Below are 19,801 nucleotides of genomic sequence, written 5' to 3' on the forward strand. Positions count from 1 at the left end.
AAAAACATGCAGAAGATCGTCACCTGACCAACAACGACAACGAACTGAAGTTGGTCCCCGGGCGCTGTAGCCTACATTAAAGAAAGCTGCCCACTGCTCCCTGGCTGCCCCCTGTATGTATGTATGTATGTATGTATGTATGTATGTAGGCTATGTATGTATGTATGTATGTATGTATGTATGTATGTAGGCTATGTATGTAGGCCTATGTAGGCTATGTATGTATGTATGTATGTATGTATGTATGTATATAGTGACAAATACACAGACACATGGGCACACAGCAGACAGAAAGACACTCAGAAACACTCGTCCCGTTGTAGCTAACTTAACGCCACTGGAAAAGGTGATTGTATGACGAAGCCGTTTAGACTGGTTTCCTTGTTACAGTATTTTTAAAATGTCATGGACCAGCATGTTGCACAGTTGGTTAGATAATGTTTCTGTTTCTCTTGTGCCACAGAGGAACCTTTGTCTTAGCTGTTGTTTTGACAGGTGTTGAGCTGTGATGCATCATCTGTCAGTGTAATGATGTCTGGGGCACAGGGATATTCACTTGGTACAAATGTGACATGAAACAGTTTCCATAGTTTCCATTTTCATTTGCCAGCAACTAAGAAATAATGTTTCTATTCAAGCTAGCTACACAAGGACTCATAATAGCACCAGAAATTATTTTGCATACTCAATTATATTTTATTTCACGCTCTCAGCCAACTTGTTGCACTTGGCTTTGGGATTGTGGAGAGCGCTACAGCATTATTTTACGTAGACCAATCACAGCTCACGCTGCTATGACATCACCACAGCCATATTTTATGTAGACCAATCACAGCTCACGCTGCTATGACATCACCACAGACAATCACAGCTCACACTGTTATGACAACAGTGATGAGGTCATAAATCACTGATGCTGTCATACAGTTCTAGACGGCTTGGCCTGGTTATCTGATATATTTCTAACATTACATCATAAAACTTTTTGATAGCTTTACCCCCCGGCCCATGTGGATTATGAACACTGTTGGGCAAGTTACTTTCAAAATGTAATATACTACATATAACTAGTTACTTTAATTTGAAAGCAATAAGTTACTTTATAATATGACTGACTGTCTGTGTAGAGTAACTCATTACTTATTATTTCACTACTTTTGCATTATTTTCACCAAAATAACTGCAGTAGCAGAATGACATCGCCACCCCGGAACCATCCCGAAAAATAATTTAAACCATTTTGAAGTCAGCCATCAACCGTCCAAAATTCTAAATATTATCCTTTTCCTTTGTTATTGTCATCTATATAAAAAAAAAAAACACCATTTGATTAGGAAATGATTGTATCTTTATTTAAATATGTGCTTTGATAATTATAAAAGTAGCCTAACTCAATTTGTAACTTGTCTTACTTGACAGAGTAACTGGTATAATATTACTGAAATCATATTGGTATAAGTTATATTACTGAGTTGCTAAAAGTAATATATTACTTGTAATATGTTACTTTTGTCATGAGTTACCCCAACACTGATTACGAATGAGGAAGATGGCCGAAAACATTTTGTGCTTCAAATAAATTAAATTAACGCTAATGAAATTGAGACATTTCGTGTGTCTGATCACTGTATACACACCATCGGCCACCTGCGGCGCTGTTTAGAAAATCAAGAACCACGTCTAAACCAACTGCGCATGCGCTTGCCATCCTTCCGTTGCCCCCCCGTATCTGCCACCGCCGTCAGTTGGTCTGATGTGGGAGCGTAATGGCGGTGCACCGGGGACCCTCTACGAAATGGCTCTTTACCCGGGAGGACCTCGAAAACACGCCGTCTCGACGCTGCGGAGTGGAATCTGACAGGGAACTTTCTTACCGACAGCAGGCCGCCACCTTAATCCAAGAGATGGGCCAGAGACTCAACGTGTATCCTCTCTGAACGCCGGCCGGGCTAAGCTAGCTCCCGGCCTCTGTGCTCCCGGCTAACGAGCTAGCTCAAGTTCCAGTTTAGGAAAAGGCTAGGGTAGGCCGAAGTGCCACGGCTAACCTGTCAGCGGGGAGTCTTCTAACGTTACTATTTTACTCTTAAACTAACGTTACACGAAACACTGCTGAAAACGGCCGTTAATAACCTTGCCCACCGGTGATAACAAATGCCAGTTAGCTAGCTAACCGTGCAGTGGCATTTGTATCTTCAACGTTAGCCGCTACATGAGGCCTGGCTGCTAGCTATCCAGCTATTGTTTCGCCTTTTCAGACGGCTGACCCTTTTCCTATTGTTAGCTTTCTATCTAACGAGACAGATCGCTGTTTTTCCTGATGCTAATGTCACTTGTTAAAATCGAATCGTATACGTATTACAAAGCAGATCTGAAATTGGACGACTGGTTTGAGATACTGAGTGATATTTTAGTGCCGGTGCTTAGGTTTTATAAGAAGCACGTTTTCGCTAGCTGTCCACTTAACGCTAGCTTGCTAACGTTAATGTGCTAAGATGTATAGCAGTTTGCTATTAAATTACATTCCTAACTGTGACGTTGCTGTCTTTTTGTTATGCCTTAACTCTTATCTTTCAGCTCTCAATTGATTATAAATACTGCCATAGTGTATATGCATAGGTTTTATATGATCCACTCCTTCACCAAGTTCCATAGAAATGTAAGTATATATCATCCGATGCCTTGGTTGCTGCTATATCTGACTAAAGACTGACTCAGCTGTTTGTCTTTTTAGATCATCTCCCAGACTACCCTGTTCCTGGCAGCTAAAGTAGAGGAGCAGCCCAGGAAGCTGGAACACGTCATTAAAGTGGCACATGCTTGCGTTAACCCCCAAGAGGCCCCGCTAGACACTAAAAGCAATGTAAGTAAAGTATGACTGAGGAATATGCTGTATCATAGAATGCCTGTACTCATTTCAACCTATGGAGACAGCATTATGCTGAACTCAGTTAGTACTCTTATGGCCCTTTTCTATTTAAGGAGTATATACCTTGTTGAATATCACTTAAAAAATCAATTGCAGCCTGATTTGAGTTTTTGCTAATTTTCACACTTTCCATCCTAAACTTAGTTGGGACAGTTTTTGCATGCTAGGTTCTAGGAAAGATATTTTTAAATCAATTTTGTAAACCTATTTGACTCATTCGCTAGCATTCAGTTCCAAATGTTTTCAGAAATGCTCAAAGCAGCCCATCTGACACCAACTTCCATGCCATGTTCAAAGTACAGGGTACTCGCGGGGTCTTAAAAGTATTTAAAAAGTATTGAATTTAATATTCTCAAAATAAAGCCTTAAAAGTATAGAATTTAGTTCAGTCTTTCATTTACAAAGCTCTTAAAGGTTCATCTACCTTCATAGGGAGAAGCAGATTTTTAATTTGATGTTTTCCATTTGGAAAATGTCAGCTGAGCCGACTCACTGACAAACAAATTAGTATGTGTGTAGTGGGGATGTGTTGCCAGTTTCTGCGGCCTTCCGCCAATTGGGCTGTCTTGGTTGCATTGTGCAGGGGAAATGGGCTTGGACGGTTTTTGAACAGCCTTTTGGCTGAAACCCATCAGTTGTATCTGGCAACACGACTCTGAATATATAGCTTGTTGATTCCATCTCGCCTGACTGCACCATATTTTAAAGGCACGCAGGTAATGCTAGTCCCCAAACTAACCTTTTGATTAGGCTATGTTAGCCCTGTCGCGTCCGGCTTTGTCAAATTCAGACACTTTTCAGTGAAAGGCGAACGGGTACTGCAAAACAAGCATTGACGAGCAGGCGAATGGCAGACGAGTCCACCGCATTAGGCCGAATTCAGACCCCAGCCCCTCGGAGATTCCAGGCCGGCAGGCTGCACTCTCCACTAAAGGCCCAATTATACTCAATTTTCATCCATATATAAGGGCGTCCGTTTCAAACGGTGTAATCGTCACTGCCCACATACTTCCATGTGTCTTTCGCGTTGGTATCATGTTAAGCAATACATCCACCAGTGGGCAGTAGAGAGTCAAATGCATGAGTGTGTGTGGTTTTCCTCCGTTTCATGCGTATCCGTAAGTTTTCAGATGACGGACAGAAAACGGATGAAATGAACGCAGAGTACGGACAGAAGGCTCTGTTCGTCTCCGTCTCCCTCTTTAACGTTGAGTATAATTGGGCCTTAAGGCAGCTGGCTTATCGCCTCGAAAATGGCTGCGTATTGCATATAACTTGGCAGAATTTCTAGCCCATAACTTGGGCAATTGTATGTAACATACAAAATAAAGCAAACGGTAATGTGGTAATATCAAAATATCAGTGGACCGATATATCGGTCGGGTGATAACTTATAATAAGTAGACCAAATCATTCAAGCACAAGTCAAACTGTTTGAAACGACTAGATTTTCTTGTGGATTGCATGCCGAATTTTGCAGGGGATCTTAATTCAGCACAGGACTTGAGTGATGTATAAAGTATGTTATATGTATGTTTGCTGATTTAACACGAACAAGGTTACAATATAAGAGTACCGTTTTAGATAGAGTTTGGAGTGATATTCTCTCCATACAAATTGTATTTAAGTCTCAATTAACTCTCCGGGAGCCTCTTTAGATCGAGAAATCACTAATGCTGGTTTGCAGTTGAGAAACACGTGATGAATCCAGTATTATTTGTTTTTTTTCAGGCATACAACCAGCAAGCCCAAGAACTTGTATTGCTAGAAACAGTAGTGCTGCAAACGCTGGGTAAGTGCGTCACCGCTTCAGTTTTGGACACATTGTATGATCTGTCATATTGTAACAGTATTGTATTTCAATGCAGGAGGCGTTGCTGTTATATTAAAGATAGTGTGCTGTGACATGCATTACCCTGTCGGCTTTCTGCAGGGCCACCATTTTAACAGCATTGTTCTCATCAAAAGAAATCCATGCTAACCAGGACATATAAAAAGGAGCACATGTGCACCGTGACATTGAAAGAATCGGATGTGCATTTTCAATTGTTTAACAAATCAAGTTCCCGAGGTTTTTCCTCTGTACCTTTTTTTTAATGCAAGTGGATGTGTGTGCTTTGGACAAATGTCACCCTACAGGTCTGCTACCCACTTATTGTTTTGACATTGTACCAGTGACTGAATGGCTTCATTCAATCTTCACAGGTTTTGAAATTACAGTTGAACATCCGCACACAGATGTTGTGAGGTGTTCCCAGCTAGTCCGAGGTATAGGCTTCCTTCTGAGCTACTTTCTCACTTCAAATTACTCTTGAAGAATTCATTTCCAAAATGGGGGGAAAAAATGGAAGTTAAGCATTCAATATCTCTAAGAGGATGATGTGTGTTAAAGTGCCGTATTTTTCATCCAAGGACTTGTGTTGCCTACTGTCCTTTAACTAATGCAAATGTCATTTTGGAAGAGAAATTTTCATTTGTATACCTACATGAATTGTACTGTCACATCACATACTTTCATATATCTAACTTTCCATAAATGCTAACCATACACCATGAATGTTATTGCAAAGTAATGCTTTTCTATCCGAGTGCTCTGCTCAGTGGTAACGTGGATTTTCTTCCTCTCCTTTTTACAGCAAGCAAGGACTTGGCACAGACTTCCTATTTCATGGCTACCAACAGGTTGTTATCCTGTCCCCTTATTGCACTGTGATGGCACACTATAGCTTCCTGTCCTGCAGGGTCCCCCTTCCTGTGTCCAACGCCCTGTTTGCGCCAAGGCCCTGGGAACCCCCATCTGGGGAAGTACCGGCCAGGCTGCTTTGTGCGGTGTATTGTACAAGGGCTCTGTGTTGGCACATAGGGGTTGAATGCACAATGTGGAGTGTAGTGGTGCTGTATACCCCTCAAGGTTGCTTGGTACGAGTGCATATGTCTAAAAAACACAATTGGTAGCCTGAATATAGATTGCCACTAAAGATTGAAAAGATGTAAACTTAGAGATTCTCCTGGTAAGTATGAGTCACAGTACTTTTTTCATTTTTGACTTTTTGCATATATATATACTTTTTTTTTTTTACCTCAAACATGCTAACAATGAAACCCCAAACTATACTGCAAAGTACAAACTTATGTATGTTTGTTTTGTGGTAGTTCATCCCCATCATCATCTCAGGATCAAAGTAGTGTACACATACATGATGTATAAAGAATCCGTAAATTAGTTTACTTGTATTTTAAAAATGGATTTTTTTGGGGGGTGGTAAAAACACAGCTGTCGAGAGCAATTTGACCTCTGCTGAGCTCTTAGTAGAGCCTTCCAGTCATGAAGAGGTTTTTGATTTGAGTGTAGTTTATTTCTGTGACTCACTCTTTACATGAGAAGTTGCCAGCTTGTTTTTTTTTATTGTAACGTCATGCCTTTTCATCAGAGCTTTCATCCACACTATGCTAGTTTGGTACACAGGTCTAATGACAGCAGACGGTAGCAAGAGTTCACAGACAAGCATAACCTCTGCTTTACAGTATTATTTTTTCTTTCCTTTTTTATTTGGGCTTTATGTCCAATAAGGGCCCTGGAACATGCAGGATCATGTGGCAAAATAGACATCATAGTATCCTAAAAATCTCTTGCTTAAATTTGGAACTACTAACTACAAATTTGTGGCATTTTCCATAGGCTTAATGGGCAAATGCTATCGTTTTTTGTTTTCCATATTTCAGTACCACTTTGCAGTGTAGTTTGGGATTCAAGGTGTAGAGGAAATTAGCTATAGACATTTACAATAATAACCTAATCATTTGTCTTGGTTAACATTAACAGTGTTTCTCAATCTTCATTATATTCAAGGTCCCACATTTCACAATGTCCTATGTAGGACTTTCTCAATGATTAAATTGTCGAATGAATTGTGACAATAGGTAGTATACCCCTGTTTTCTGTTGGCATATCTCCATTTCTTCCTCCCTGCTGATTTTCATATGACATTTATAAGTTAACTGCATATTGAAAGGGAATCAAGCCCTCAAAAATATTTCCAAATAAATAGCCTAACCAGGTAGTTTGTAATGCTGACAGTTTACTGCAAGTTGGAATGGTGCTATCATGATGGATTTCATATTGGTTAATAAGAAAATCCTACACAAATCACATTTGATTTATTGATTCATTTTTCCCCATTTTTGTTTTCCAAATGTTTAATTGACTACTATGGCTTAATGCTCATGTTGTTCAATAGAGATTGAGAAACACTGTTTTTTTTTTTACTTTTGTAATTTACCACACTTTTTAAATGGAATCAAAACTTTATAATGTAGTACTTCACTGAATTATTATTATTTGCCTGTAAAGTAATACACACATGCCAAAGTATCATAACAGACCTTGGATGTATAGCTATTTATTGGAAGCAAGATAAGGGGATGTCATTTGAAGCAATGCACTGCTTAATAGAGCCTCAATAGTATAGGTTTAATTATTTATTGGTATAAGGAACTGTAATAAGGAGATAAAGTTCCGGGGGAAAATAGCAATTTTTGGGACCAATTTGGGCAATTAGGATGTGGAGTCGGACCAACAGAAGATGTTAGCAGAAATCAATTCGGTCTCATTCAGACATGTAAGAACACATTTAAACAAATGTAGTTTTTCTTCTGTAACGTGGCAGTTTTGTAAGGTAAGGATGTGCGTGTGGATGTTGGAAACTGGAAACATTCCTCAGGAGGTGAATTGATTGTTTCTCAGTGATTGGTCCCACTCCCACTTTTGCTATCATGAGTGTGTATCGGAGTGGGAGTCAATTCACTTAAATTCAGTAAGTGAAATTTATTCAGTTAAATGTTAAAAGGTGCCGATATTCAATCTGTAATGAAACTGAAATGGAAGGCTCCTAGGTGTGAATTGCAATTTGCAAGTTATATGTTGAATTGAAAGTGCATTAACCCTTATCCAGGTGTGTATGAGAAATATATTTTGTGAATGCAATCTAAATTATGTATAGTGTATAGCTGAATCATGTTGCCACCTGAAGCTGTTTTTTGTGTGCTTTACAGCTAACGGTTGTGTTTTTCTTTGTGTTTCTTGTCTCCTCTATCGCAGCCTGCACCTTACCACTTTCTGCCTGCAGCACAAGCCTACAGTCATTGCCTGTGTCTGCATCCACCTGGCATGCAAATGGTCCAACTGGGAGATCCCAGTCTCCACGGATGGCAAACACTGGTGGGAGTACCTGGACCGCACAGTAACGTTACAGCTGCTGGATGGTAAGAGCGCATGTCCTCTGGTTGACCCTGTTCAAGTGATTCGACTTCTGATTTGAATTTGTGTATTGTAAAAAAAAAAAAAAAAAAAGGGCAGGGAAGGAAAAACTTGGTGCTTTCTCAGTATTATAAAACAGTGAGTGAGACAGGCACATCCCAAAAACGGTCTTCAAGGCAGGTGCTGGACCCAATAAAAACAGCAGTGAACGAGAAAGCTCCCATTTGCAGATGAATTTACCTGTGATGTTTCGAGCTTCGCGCTCTTCTTCTCAGCATTACCTCTGCCTTACTGCCTTAAAGGATCATTCCGGTTGTTTTTATGCCTCTGTGAGGATTAGGGCTGGGTATTGGTTCAAATTTCAAGAATCGATTCGATTCCGATTCACAAGGTTCCGAATTGATTAATCCCGATTCGATTCCAATTCGATGAATTTCAATATCGATTTGGTTAGTGATACTAAAACATGTTTTTTTTTTAGCTGTAACCTGAATTACATGACTGTCCAGTTATCTAACACAGGGGTTCCCAACCTTTTTTGCGCCATGGACCGGTAGATACATGGGGAAAAAAAGTTTGCGGACTGGTTGTCAATTTTAATGGTTTTAGTTACACATATATTTACTCACCAGGTGGTGACAAAGGGTAAATAACAGCCTTTTCATCTGTCAATAAAGACACTTTCACAATTATGCACAGTGATTTGATTTCAGCCTATATACTTTCTAAAAGTAGATATTAACTCATTGAGTGCCAGCCACTTTTGGAGAACGGACGCTCCCAGTGCCAGAGTTTCAGAGCGTTTTCAGTGATTTCTCGAGGCCCACAGAACATTGTGTGATATTACTATGTAAACACCGAACACGCACAAAGAACGAGGAGACTCTATTGTATCATCAGCAAAAAAAAGTTTATTGATACCATTTTCCGGTCTTTAGTTATGAGCCGGAGAAGATAGGTTGTTTTGAGCAAAAACAGGCGTTTCAAATTAGAAGCTGAGATATTCAGCCTTTTGTGAAATGAAGCATTTCAAGCACATTCACTGACTCTGAAGCTAATATTTTCTGACCTGAAACATCTGAACAGTAATTTCCTTCAATAAACAGCACCCACACCCCCCTCAACTCCAAACTCCTCCTCCGTGGGAGTGTCTCTGGTGGCTCTGCTCGCTCTGCTGGCTGCTGCGTGTGTCAGGCGAGTCTCTGCTGCCTGCTATGGCAGGCTCTGCTGCCTTACGGATCCACGCTCGTCGGGGGAGTCTGGATCGGGCTCGCGTTCGTCTGCGTTTCTGGGGTTTCGGTTGTGAGCTGGGATGAAGCTGCGTCCGATTATAGGCTTTCTGCTGCGCGTTTCAAAGTGCGCTGCACCCAGTCTATTTTCGGAGCGCTCAGCCTTGTGCGCCGGCTCTCAGCGCGACACTGAAAAGCCAAACCATTCTCATGAGAATGGTTTGGCTTTGGTTTTATTTTCTGGCGGCTAATCATGTGGAGAAACTATGCAGCACAGACAGAGGGGCTCATTTGTGGGAGCGGATTGACTGCTGTTCGCAGCTAACGTTGGCTCCAGGCAGCCAGAGCAATCTGTGCCGCTCTGGCTCATGCATCGGTTTCTCTTTCATCACGGGGCTTTTTCTGCTTTTTTTCCTCAACTTTCTCTAATCTGGAGAGCACTGTCGCCACCTAATGGGTCCGTAAAATAGGTTATACACCTCCAATAGCTACAATATTTTTTACAGGAGATGCACGAGGCTTTGATCCACGTCCCACCGTCAAAAAACGCAATTGACGACTTTAGTCGTCTTTGGCACTCTACGTTACTATTCGAATTGACGACTATACTCGTCCTTGGCACTCAATGAGTTAATGATCAAAAATTTACATTTATGTAGCCTACAGTATTTATGTTTTTGTTTCAACTACAAACATAAACGTCAACTTGAAACTGTTTCAACTACCACACACTACCACACACAGCCTATAATAGTATAGCCTATGTTTATATATATATATATATATTTTTTTTTTATATAAAAAAAAAAGATCTCTGGACATATGAATCGATATCAAAGGATTAAAATAAAAATCGATAAAAAATCTGAGAATCGATTTTTTTAACCCAGCCCTAGTGAGGATAGCCATAGCTGCAGGCATTATGTGGAGAAACTATGCAGCACAGACAGAGGCGCTCATTTGTGGGAGCGGATTGACTGCTGTTCGCAGCTAACATTGGCTCCAGGCAGCCAGAGCAATCTGTGCCGCTCTGGCTCATGCATCGGTTTCTCTTTCATCACGGTGCTTTTTCTGCTTTTCTGCTTTTTTCTGATTCTCAGATTTTTTATCGATTTTTATTTTAATCCTTTGATATCGATTCATATGTAGCTTACATAAACGTCAGATAAATACTCTCTATAGGCTAACGTTACCCACTGAGGCAGCTAACATGTCTAATTAGCTAGCTAACACCAGCTATCTTTATCCTCTAACTAACGTTAACTACGGTACACGTTAGTTGACTGAGCGAACGGCGCTGTACAGCAGGTCGTTATCAAAACGTATTGCACTGAAGTAACATTAGAAAATGACAAAAGACTCCTCCAATCTGGCAGTGGAAATGTATGCACAAACTTTGTGTGTAACTTTGCGAGACTCAACCGAATGACTGATGAGTCTCGCGTTGAGCCTAGGATGGCCAGGGCTTAGATCTGCGTGAGCACGACCCGTCGTAATTTGTCCAATTCAAGGTACCGTAAATTCCGGACTATAAGACGCACCGGTGTATAAGCCGCGGGACCAAAATTGACTATTTTTTTCTTCTATAAGCCGCACCGGACTATAAGCCGCGGGTGTTTTGATGTTTAATTACCATATGAAAGGGTTCGTGCACAGAGAGGAATGTCGGGAAAGAGATCGCTGTTTGGGGAAGCTCCCATTTATTAACATTTCAACAAAACAAAACAAAAGTCAGGTCACTAATCCCCAGACAAAATCACACAACAATAGGCTACCGTATATGTGCAGCAAACCTGTAACCAGAGAAGTCAAGTCACTAAATCCTCGTCTTCCTCTTCTTCCTGCGTACTGAAACCACCAAAGTCCTCATCTTCAGTGTCGGAAACGAACAGGTTCAGGGTGGCTTCGTCAACCACTCTCCTCTCTCCTTCAGGTGCCATGGCACGAGTCCGATACCTCACGAGTCCGACACCTCACGAGTCCGAAAAAAGAGGCTAACTTCCCCCAGACCCTAACCCAAAACCTAACCTCTCCCACCCCCACGCCTAAACCTAACATCCCCCAGACCCTAACCCAAAACCTAACCTCTCCCACCCCCACGCCTAAACCTAACCTCCCCCAGACCCTAACCCAAAACCATGAGGTGTCGGACTCGTGAGGTATCGGACTCGTGAGGTATCGGACTAGGGGGCAGTCCCCGTGGCGTCATCCTCTTCATCCCGCAGCAGTCCAGCGTTTTGGAACCCGTTGGTAATTGTGGATGTTTTCACACTCCTATAATATTCCGTGATCTTCCTTTGTGTGAATTCGCCGAAGTTTGTGATTTTCTCCTGATAGTCGGGAGGGAGTTGTTCAGTAGTTCTCCCCCGGACGGACAGTCCCTTTTGCCCAGGTTACGCGCGGCTGCTCTGTTTGATCGGCGGCTGCTCTCTTTTAATGCGAGATTGACTGCTTTCAACTTGAAAGCTGCCTCGTGTGAATTTCTGCGTACCTTCCCCATGGTAAGTGAGAGTGTTGCTTCTACTGCTCGTCTTGTTGTGAATATTCCTTGATCTTCCTTTGTGTGAATTCGCCGAAGTTTGTGATTTTCTCCTGGTAGTCGGGGGAGGGAGTTGTTGCCCGAGTGGCCGTTTGCTTACCGTAATTACCATATGTAAGTGGTCACGCACAGAGGGGATTGTCGGGAAGAGATGGCTGTTTGAGGAAGCTCCCATTTACCGTATTACAACATTTCAACAAAACAACATAACACAACACCACCGTTGTTTATTTTTACAGTGCACACAGTGTCCGCGGTGTGGTGAAAAGAGGGCAAGAGAGGAAATTAAAACAGAAGTGGATTTATAGTTAGAAAGAGTGCTAAAAAAGAGAGATTTTTTTTTTTTTTTTTTTTTTTTTCTGAAAAAATCCATAGATAAGACGCACCGTTATATAAGCCGCAGGGGCCAAAAAACGGGAAAAAAGCCGCGGCTTATAGTCCGGAATTTACGGTACATTAAAACGTTGTCTTGCTTCAACATACATCGCATCGCATAAACCATTTCCACCCGCAGGTTTGAGGTGTAGCTAACATAAACGTCAGATAAATACTCTATAGGCTAACGTTACCCACTGAGGCAGCTAACATGGCTAATTAGCTAGCTAACAGCAGCTATCTTTCCCCTCTAAACTAACGTTAACGACACGGAGTTGACTGCGCGAACGGCGCTGTACAGCAGGTCGTTATCAAAACGTATTGCACTGAAGAGAAGTAACATTAGAAAATGACAAAAGACTCCTCCAATCTGGCAGTGGAAATGTATGCACAGACTGTGTGTGTGTGTGTGTGTGTGTGTGTGTGTGTGTGTGTGTGTGTGTGTGTGTGAGAGAAACGGACAGGGCTGTGTGTGTGTGTGTGAGAGAGACAGGGGCTGTGTGTGTATGTGTCCTGTGTGAGACAGAGTGGGGGTGTATGTGTGAGGAAACAATAATTATTTGTGTCCAGTGTTCACCCATTACAAAAGAAGTGTGTATTTGATTGTTATGTTTTAGTTTTACATCAAATTAATTAGATGAACTAAATCGTTTACATACTATATTACCAAAGCACACACATACATACCTAACCCTAAAAATGTTTGTTGCCTGCTAGCTATCAGACAGCATAGAGGCTTAAATATGTGCTGTATCGGATCGAAATCTGTATCGAATCGGGTATCGAAATTTGATCGGAATCGGATCGGTTTTGAGGCTAAAATATCGGAATCGGGTCGGAATTGAAAAATCTCGATCGCAGCATCTCTAATAATTACATGCCCTCAAGTCAAACAAATGTTATTTTGTGGCAAGCAAACTTTTTTCACTGTCGGAGTTTAACGAGGCAATAAGGGCAATGCGCTCAGTCGGAGTGCTAGCTATTGGAGTGCATACCTCTGCCAAGAGGGTGTAACATTATTGATTCATGACGCTGTTGAAGTATCTGGTTGCAAATATAACGTTAAATCTCAAAGAAATCACATAAACTCAAGTATAGTGGATTGATATTGGATATCAGATCATGGCATACCATGTAAAAGCTTTAATACTATAACACTATGACCTGTCCTTGATCTAATTAAAGTAGTAAAGTGACGTGATGGCTGTGCATGCTCAATATAAGTGGTATCAGCATAGCAAGCATTCATTGCTTAAATACATTGTTGGTCAGTGCTCAAAAGCACAAGGCATTTAAGCAACCTGAATTCATGCAAAAGAGTGAAAGTGGGTTATTAAAATGGGCATTGTCAAAAGAAATATATATATACACAGTATGTTTGGTGTTTGTGTGTGTGCATATATGTATATACACACACATATATATCACACATATATATATATATATATATGCCAAATGACATAATGTTTATATATGTATATGTGTGTATATATGTATATATGTATATATGTATATATATATATACCGTATATATATATATATATATATATATATATATATATATATATATATATACTGTGTATATATATATATATACTGTATATATAAATAACGCTGCGGTGCGGCACCGGTGTGTGGTACTCAAACTATTTCCCCAAGGTTGGCCGGTCTGGGTTACTTTCTCAGGCCATCTCTACATTAGGGCGTTTTTTAGGGATCTGCACTGGCAGCTGGCACTTATGGAAAACCCTGTAAGGCCTACGTAAATGTTTGTTTAATTGTGCATTTTATGGTGTATTAGTTTTTTTTTAATGTATTATAGTGTTTTGTTAGGGACGTTGTATGTATGCATGTATTTCCTAAAAACCTAACCAGGGAAAGGGGCTGCAAATTAGCTAAGACCCCCCCCCGGAATAATAATTCAATTTAAGTACTCAAATATGAAAATTCACTTCAAATGTTCCCTGCAATTCACCCCACCAAGACCTTGGGGTGGGAGGGGGGGAGGGGCAATTCTATACCTGTAAACTGAAAAATGATAAATAAAGTGTTGGGGGGAAAAAAATGTTCCCTGCAGCTAATGGTATTTGGAGTTCTTTAGCAATGATCTCAAGTCCTCAGAATAGAGTGAAGGTCTCACTCTGATGTGGTTGTCTTCCTCTCCTCGTTCAGAGCTGACCCATGAGTTTCTTCAGATCCTGGAGAAGACGCCCAGCAGGCTGAAGAGGATACGAAACTGGAGGGTACGTCACAGATGGGTGTTGGGTCAGTCACCATTTGAGTCCAGTAGTGGATTCATATAGCTGCTTCAGGCTGGCACTAATTGTCAAATACTGCAATAGTTAAGCCACATTTTGGAAAGACATTATACCCTACTACCTGAGCTAACACAAGTACATTATACCCTACTACCTGAGCTAACACAAGTACATTATACTCCACTACCTGAGCTAACAAGTACATTATACCATTACCTACTACCTGAGCTAACAAGTACATTATACCATTACCTACTACCTGAGCTAACAAGTACATTATACCATTACCTACTACCTGAGCTAACACAAGTACATTATACCCTACTCACAAGAAGAACCATGCCCCAGAGAAACATTATGATGGGGATGAGAATGAGACTGATAATGCCCATGAGAGTAATGGGGGTGAGCAGAAGGAAGCAGTTTGGTAATGATGATGGTAAGGATAACGGGCCTGAAGTTGGTGATAAGATGATGGATGACAAGTACATTATACCCTACTACCTGAGCTAACAAGTACATTATACCCTACTACCTGAGCTAACAAGTACATTATACCCTACTACCTGAGCTAACACAAGTACATTATACTCCACTACCTGAGCTAACACAAGTACATTATACCCTACTACCTGAGCTAACACAAGTACATTATACCCTACTACCTGAGCTAACACAAGTACATTATACCCTACTACCTGAGCTAACAAGTACATTATACCCTACTACCTGAGCTAACAAGTACATTATACCCTACTACCTGAGCTAACAAGTACATTATACCCTACTACCTGAGCTAACACAAGTACATTATACCCTACTACCTGAGCTAACACAAGTACATTATACCATTACCTACTACCTGAGCTAACACAAGTACATTATACCCTACTACCTGAGCTAACAAGTACATTATACCCTACTACCTGAGCTAACAAGTACATTATACCCTACTACCTGAGCTAACACAAGTACATTATACCCTACTACCTGAGCTAACACAAGTACATTATACCCTACTACCTGAGCTAACACAAGTACATTATACCATTACCTACTACCTGAGCTAACAAGTACATTATACCCTACTACCTGAGCTAACACAAGTACATTATACCCTACTACCTGAGCTAACACAAGTACATTATACCCTACTACCTGAGCTAACACAAGTACATTATACCCTACTACCTGAGCTAACACAAGTACATTATACCCTACTACCTGAGCTAACAAGTACATTATACCATTACCTACTACCTGAGCTAACACAAGTACATTATACCCTACTACCTGAGCTAACACAAGTACATTATACCCTACTACCTGAGCTAACAAGTACATTATACCCTACTACCTGAGCTAACACAAGTACATTATATCCTACTACCTGAGCTAACACAAGTACCGGTACATTATACCCTACTACCTGAGCTAACACAAGTACATTATACCCTACTACCTGAGCTAACACAAGTACATTATACCCTACTACCTGAGCTAACACAAGTACATTATAGCCTACTACCTGAGCTAACACAAGTACATTATACTCCACTACCTGAGCTAACACAAGTACATTATACCCTACTACCTGAGCTAACACAAGTACATTATACCCTACTACCTGAGCTAACACAAGTACACAGTGGCTTTAGAGACAGTTAAACTAGTGTATGTCGTATTATGTAAGAGCATTCAGGCTTATATGAGATCATCAAATGAGAGCATCTCATGGTTACCTGTATTTCTCTGCCTTGTTCTTTAGGCCACACAAGCTGCTAAGAAACCAAAGACTGATGGTTCAACTGTGGAAAATGCCTTCCAGGGGACCTCCTCGTTAGAAAGCCTTCCTGGTGTCACCAACTCCTTCTTCCCCTCCACCTCGGCGTCAGACTCCGGAGAGATGCCCTCCCTGGACGCCATCGGGGGCCCGTATGGCTCCTACCAGCCGCTGGACGAGCCGGGCTATGAGCAGTTCCCCTCTCAAGCCCCCCACGCAGACTTCACCCCGGGGAAACACGAACACAAAGCTGCTAGTAGTAAGCACCAGCAGCTCAGTGCCAACCCCTCGCCTTTTGCCCGGCCGCAGAAAGTCTTGACTCTGGACAAGTACAGAGAGAAACACGCGGCGGAGCTGGCTTTGCAGAACGGCAGGGCGGAGGAGCAGGGTGCAGACATGTACGCGCCGCCCCCTCCCGCCCTCTCCTCCCACCACCATAAGAAACGCTCCCAGCCGCAGCAGGCCGCCCAGCCGGGCGAGGGCAGGAGGGACAAGTCCAGCTCTAAAAAGTCCCGCCTGCCTCCGTCCTTTGCTGAGAACGGCGCCGCCAGCAGCGAGGAGCTCAAGATGAGGATCAAAGTTTCGTCGGAGCGCCACGGGGGCTCCGAGCCGGGCGCTGGCGCTCTGCCCGGCAAAGACAAGCACAAAGAGCACTCGGGCCACCGCCACCCAAAGCACGGCCACGCCCACCCGTACGCCCTCGGCGGAAACAGCCGGGGGGCGACGGACAACCCCGCCTTAACGCTCAGAGCGGCCGGCGGCCACGCGGGCGACACCGGCTCCTCCGGCTCGTCCCGCAAGAGGGCGCACCCCGACGCTACCGGACACAACCACCACCACCACCCGACCAAGAGTGGCCGCAGCTCCAAGGGGGGCGTGGCCTCCTCCCACTACACCTCAGAGGGCCAGAGGATGCTGGTGGAGCGACACGGCCACGAGGCAACCAACGGGATGCTGGCGGCTAATGGCCAACACACAGACTACAAAGACACTTTTGACATGCTGGACTCCTTACTAAGTGCCCAAGGAATGAACCTGTAACCCCACACGAGTCCAGAGTGTTGTCTAGATCTCAACAATTAGGTATTACCATGATTTTAATAGAAGAAAAAATGATTTTATTTCTCTTAAGTTATCTGAATTCCACATCACCCTCAGTCGTGTCTACACACTGATAATTGATTATCCTCGTAAAACTGTCAAAAATGTAAAAAGATATATGCATAGAGCTGTGTGCTACTAGCTTGCAACAAAAAAACAAAACCTTGTTGACATTTCTGAATGTGATTGGAAAAATGGGATTTTAAATCTGTTCTTTTAATGCGAGCTGTTATGTTTTTAAATGTGCATGTTTTCAATCACAAAAGGGAAGACATAGCTAGTGTTCGCAGCCATGGTAACAGTTTACAGACAGTTGACATTAATGTATGTACATTTTTGTATGTTAAGACATTTTATTCCACTAAAAAAACTCAGGTCTTGAACTTTTTTGATATAAGAAAGAATCTTCCTCTCTTTGGGTTTATTACCTATAATCTGTGGAGATGTATCACTTTGTCCATTTGTTGGTGAAGATGGCAGAAATGTGGTTATCTGTCTTGGAGACATGGTCTGCTTAATTTTCCAAGAGCGCATTGTAGAATAATGATAGTTGGACAAACAACTCAAAGGTCAGCCGCAGGCCATTTGCTGTCTTATCGGCTTGTCTTGACGGCCGCACTTCTAAACTTTAATGCGCAGACCCATTTTAGAGCTACAAATGAAGTTTACGTTCTATCTGCTGTGAAAGTGCATTTAAGATATCTTCTCGGCTAAAATTGCGAAAAGGCCTTGTGATTGTATGTCGTCAATGGCTATTCAGTATGATAAATGTCTTATTAACCATCAGAAAATAAAGAGCTCTAAAATCAGATTGTGTATATATAGGACTAGTTCTGATAAAACCGTTGGCTTGTTGCATCAGTCCAAACTTTCCTCCATTCAGTGTATTATGAGACCTAAAGCAGACTCTGTATTGATGAACATATCCTTGATTTGTGTATCAGGAGCCCAAATAAAGGTGTAAAAGTGATTTTTACACAACATAGCCATTGTCCTTGTCCCTTCTTAAATGCCATGAAGTAGAGCAACAATTACGGTAATCGATTCATTGTCAACTGCATGAATCGCTCGACTAACTTCAGATTTTATTTTTATAAGGTTAATTCTGATTCCAGCTTCTTGGATGTGAATATTTTGTGCTTTATTTCTAAACTATCTTTGGGTTGTGGACAAAACGAAACATTTGAGGATGTCACCTTGGCCTTTGAGAAACAAGGTTTGACGTTTTTCACCATTTTATAGACCAAACAATCGGTTAATGGAGAAAATCAATGAAATGGGCAGTATTTTCTGTAAAGCAGATGTTGAACGTGCCGATACCTTTGAAAGCATGGAAAGAGTTGCCCACCAACGTTTGAAAGTTTACATTTGCTTTATTTTTAGGCCGTGGTTAACTGCTGCGATGTAGCTATCCTGTGTTTGGTTGTCTTTTTACAGCATCTCTGAGCAACAACCACTTTGCTTGTGCCTTACATTCATCAGCTTATAATTGTTACATGATGTGAACATGATACGACTTTTAGATAAGACAACTATCTAAAAGGTTTGGTGTCTTTTCCCTCAGTCTCTTTTTAAAAGATTAGCAGGTCTTCCCACTATCAATCCAACACATTGACTTTCATCTTAAAACTGCTGTTGCGTTTGTGTTAAATAGCTCTATATGCTGACAGCAATGGATATACAGTGTTTGTTGAGTAACATGGATCTCCCACTGGCTTTGCGGTAAACGAAAGAGAAACAAATCTGGTATCCCATCCCACTTTGTCCAATCAGAGAACTCCACAAAGAAGATGGAGTCAACACAGTTCTCATTCCCAAGTACCGGTAGTCAAATACTGATGCTGGGTTGGTGTTCTGGACCAGAGCACCAACCCAAAGCATCAGCATTTGACTACAAGCATTCCTCCAGAATCCCTTGCAGCACCTTTAAGGCAGCATTAATGTCATTTCCCCACACAACACTTTGTTTTTTATTCAAAACACTTGAAACCAGATTTTGAGTTCAAAGTTGACAGAATAACCTTTATATAGCATACAAATAAAGAACCATGCATAAAGGTGATCCTAGTAGCAATACATTCCTTATTGAAGTTTAGACCATGATACATTTTGAAATATGCAATATTCATTTCCAAATATTGATTACCCAAAAGGGCAATGAGCAAAAGGGTTTCATCTGGCATTCTTGTTGATACAGTGTGATATGTCTCAGTGATATTGTGGTTTTAATGTATTGATATATCTCTAGTAGATTGAGAGTGAGAAAGAGAGGATGTCAAACGTGCATCAGCCAGCACACCACATTGGCAAAAATGAATGCAATGGTGTCCATC

General features: G+C 41.6%; 1 protein-coding gene across 1 annotated transcript; it reads left to right on the plus strand.

Moving 5' to 3' along the window:
• Positions 1 to 1,764: 1,764 nt before the first annotated feature.
• LOC310773398 (cyclin-T2-like) lies at positions 1,765 to 18,439 on the plus strand. Its single transcript, XM_083633271.1, has 9 exons — positions 1,765 to 1,924; positions 2,575 to 2,656; positions 2,732 to 2,860; positions 4,658 to 4,718; positions 5,132 to 5,194; positions 5,563 to 5,608; positions 8,025 to 8,188; positions 14,499 to 14,569; positions 16,353 to 18,439. The coding sequence occupies exons 1-9, from the start codon at positions 1,767 to 1,769 to the stop codon at positions 17,406 to 17,408; spliced, it is 1,830 nt and encodes a 609-aa protein (XP_083489397.1). The 5' UTR covers positions 1,765 to 1,766; the 3' UTR covers positions 17,409 to 18,439.
• Positions 18,440 to 19,801: the final 1,362 nt, after the last annotated feature.

This window comes from Poromitra crassiceps (assembly GCF_964638095.1).
Source record: "Poromitra crassiceps genome assembly, chromosome: 3".
Classification (NCBI taxonomy): domain Eukaryota; kingdom Metazoa; phylum Chordata; class Actinopteri; order Beryciformes; family Melamphaidae; genus Poromitra; species Poromitra crassiceps.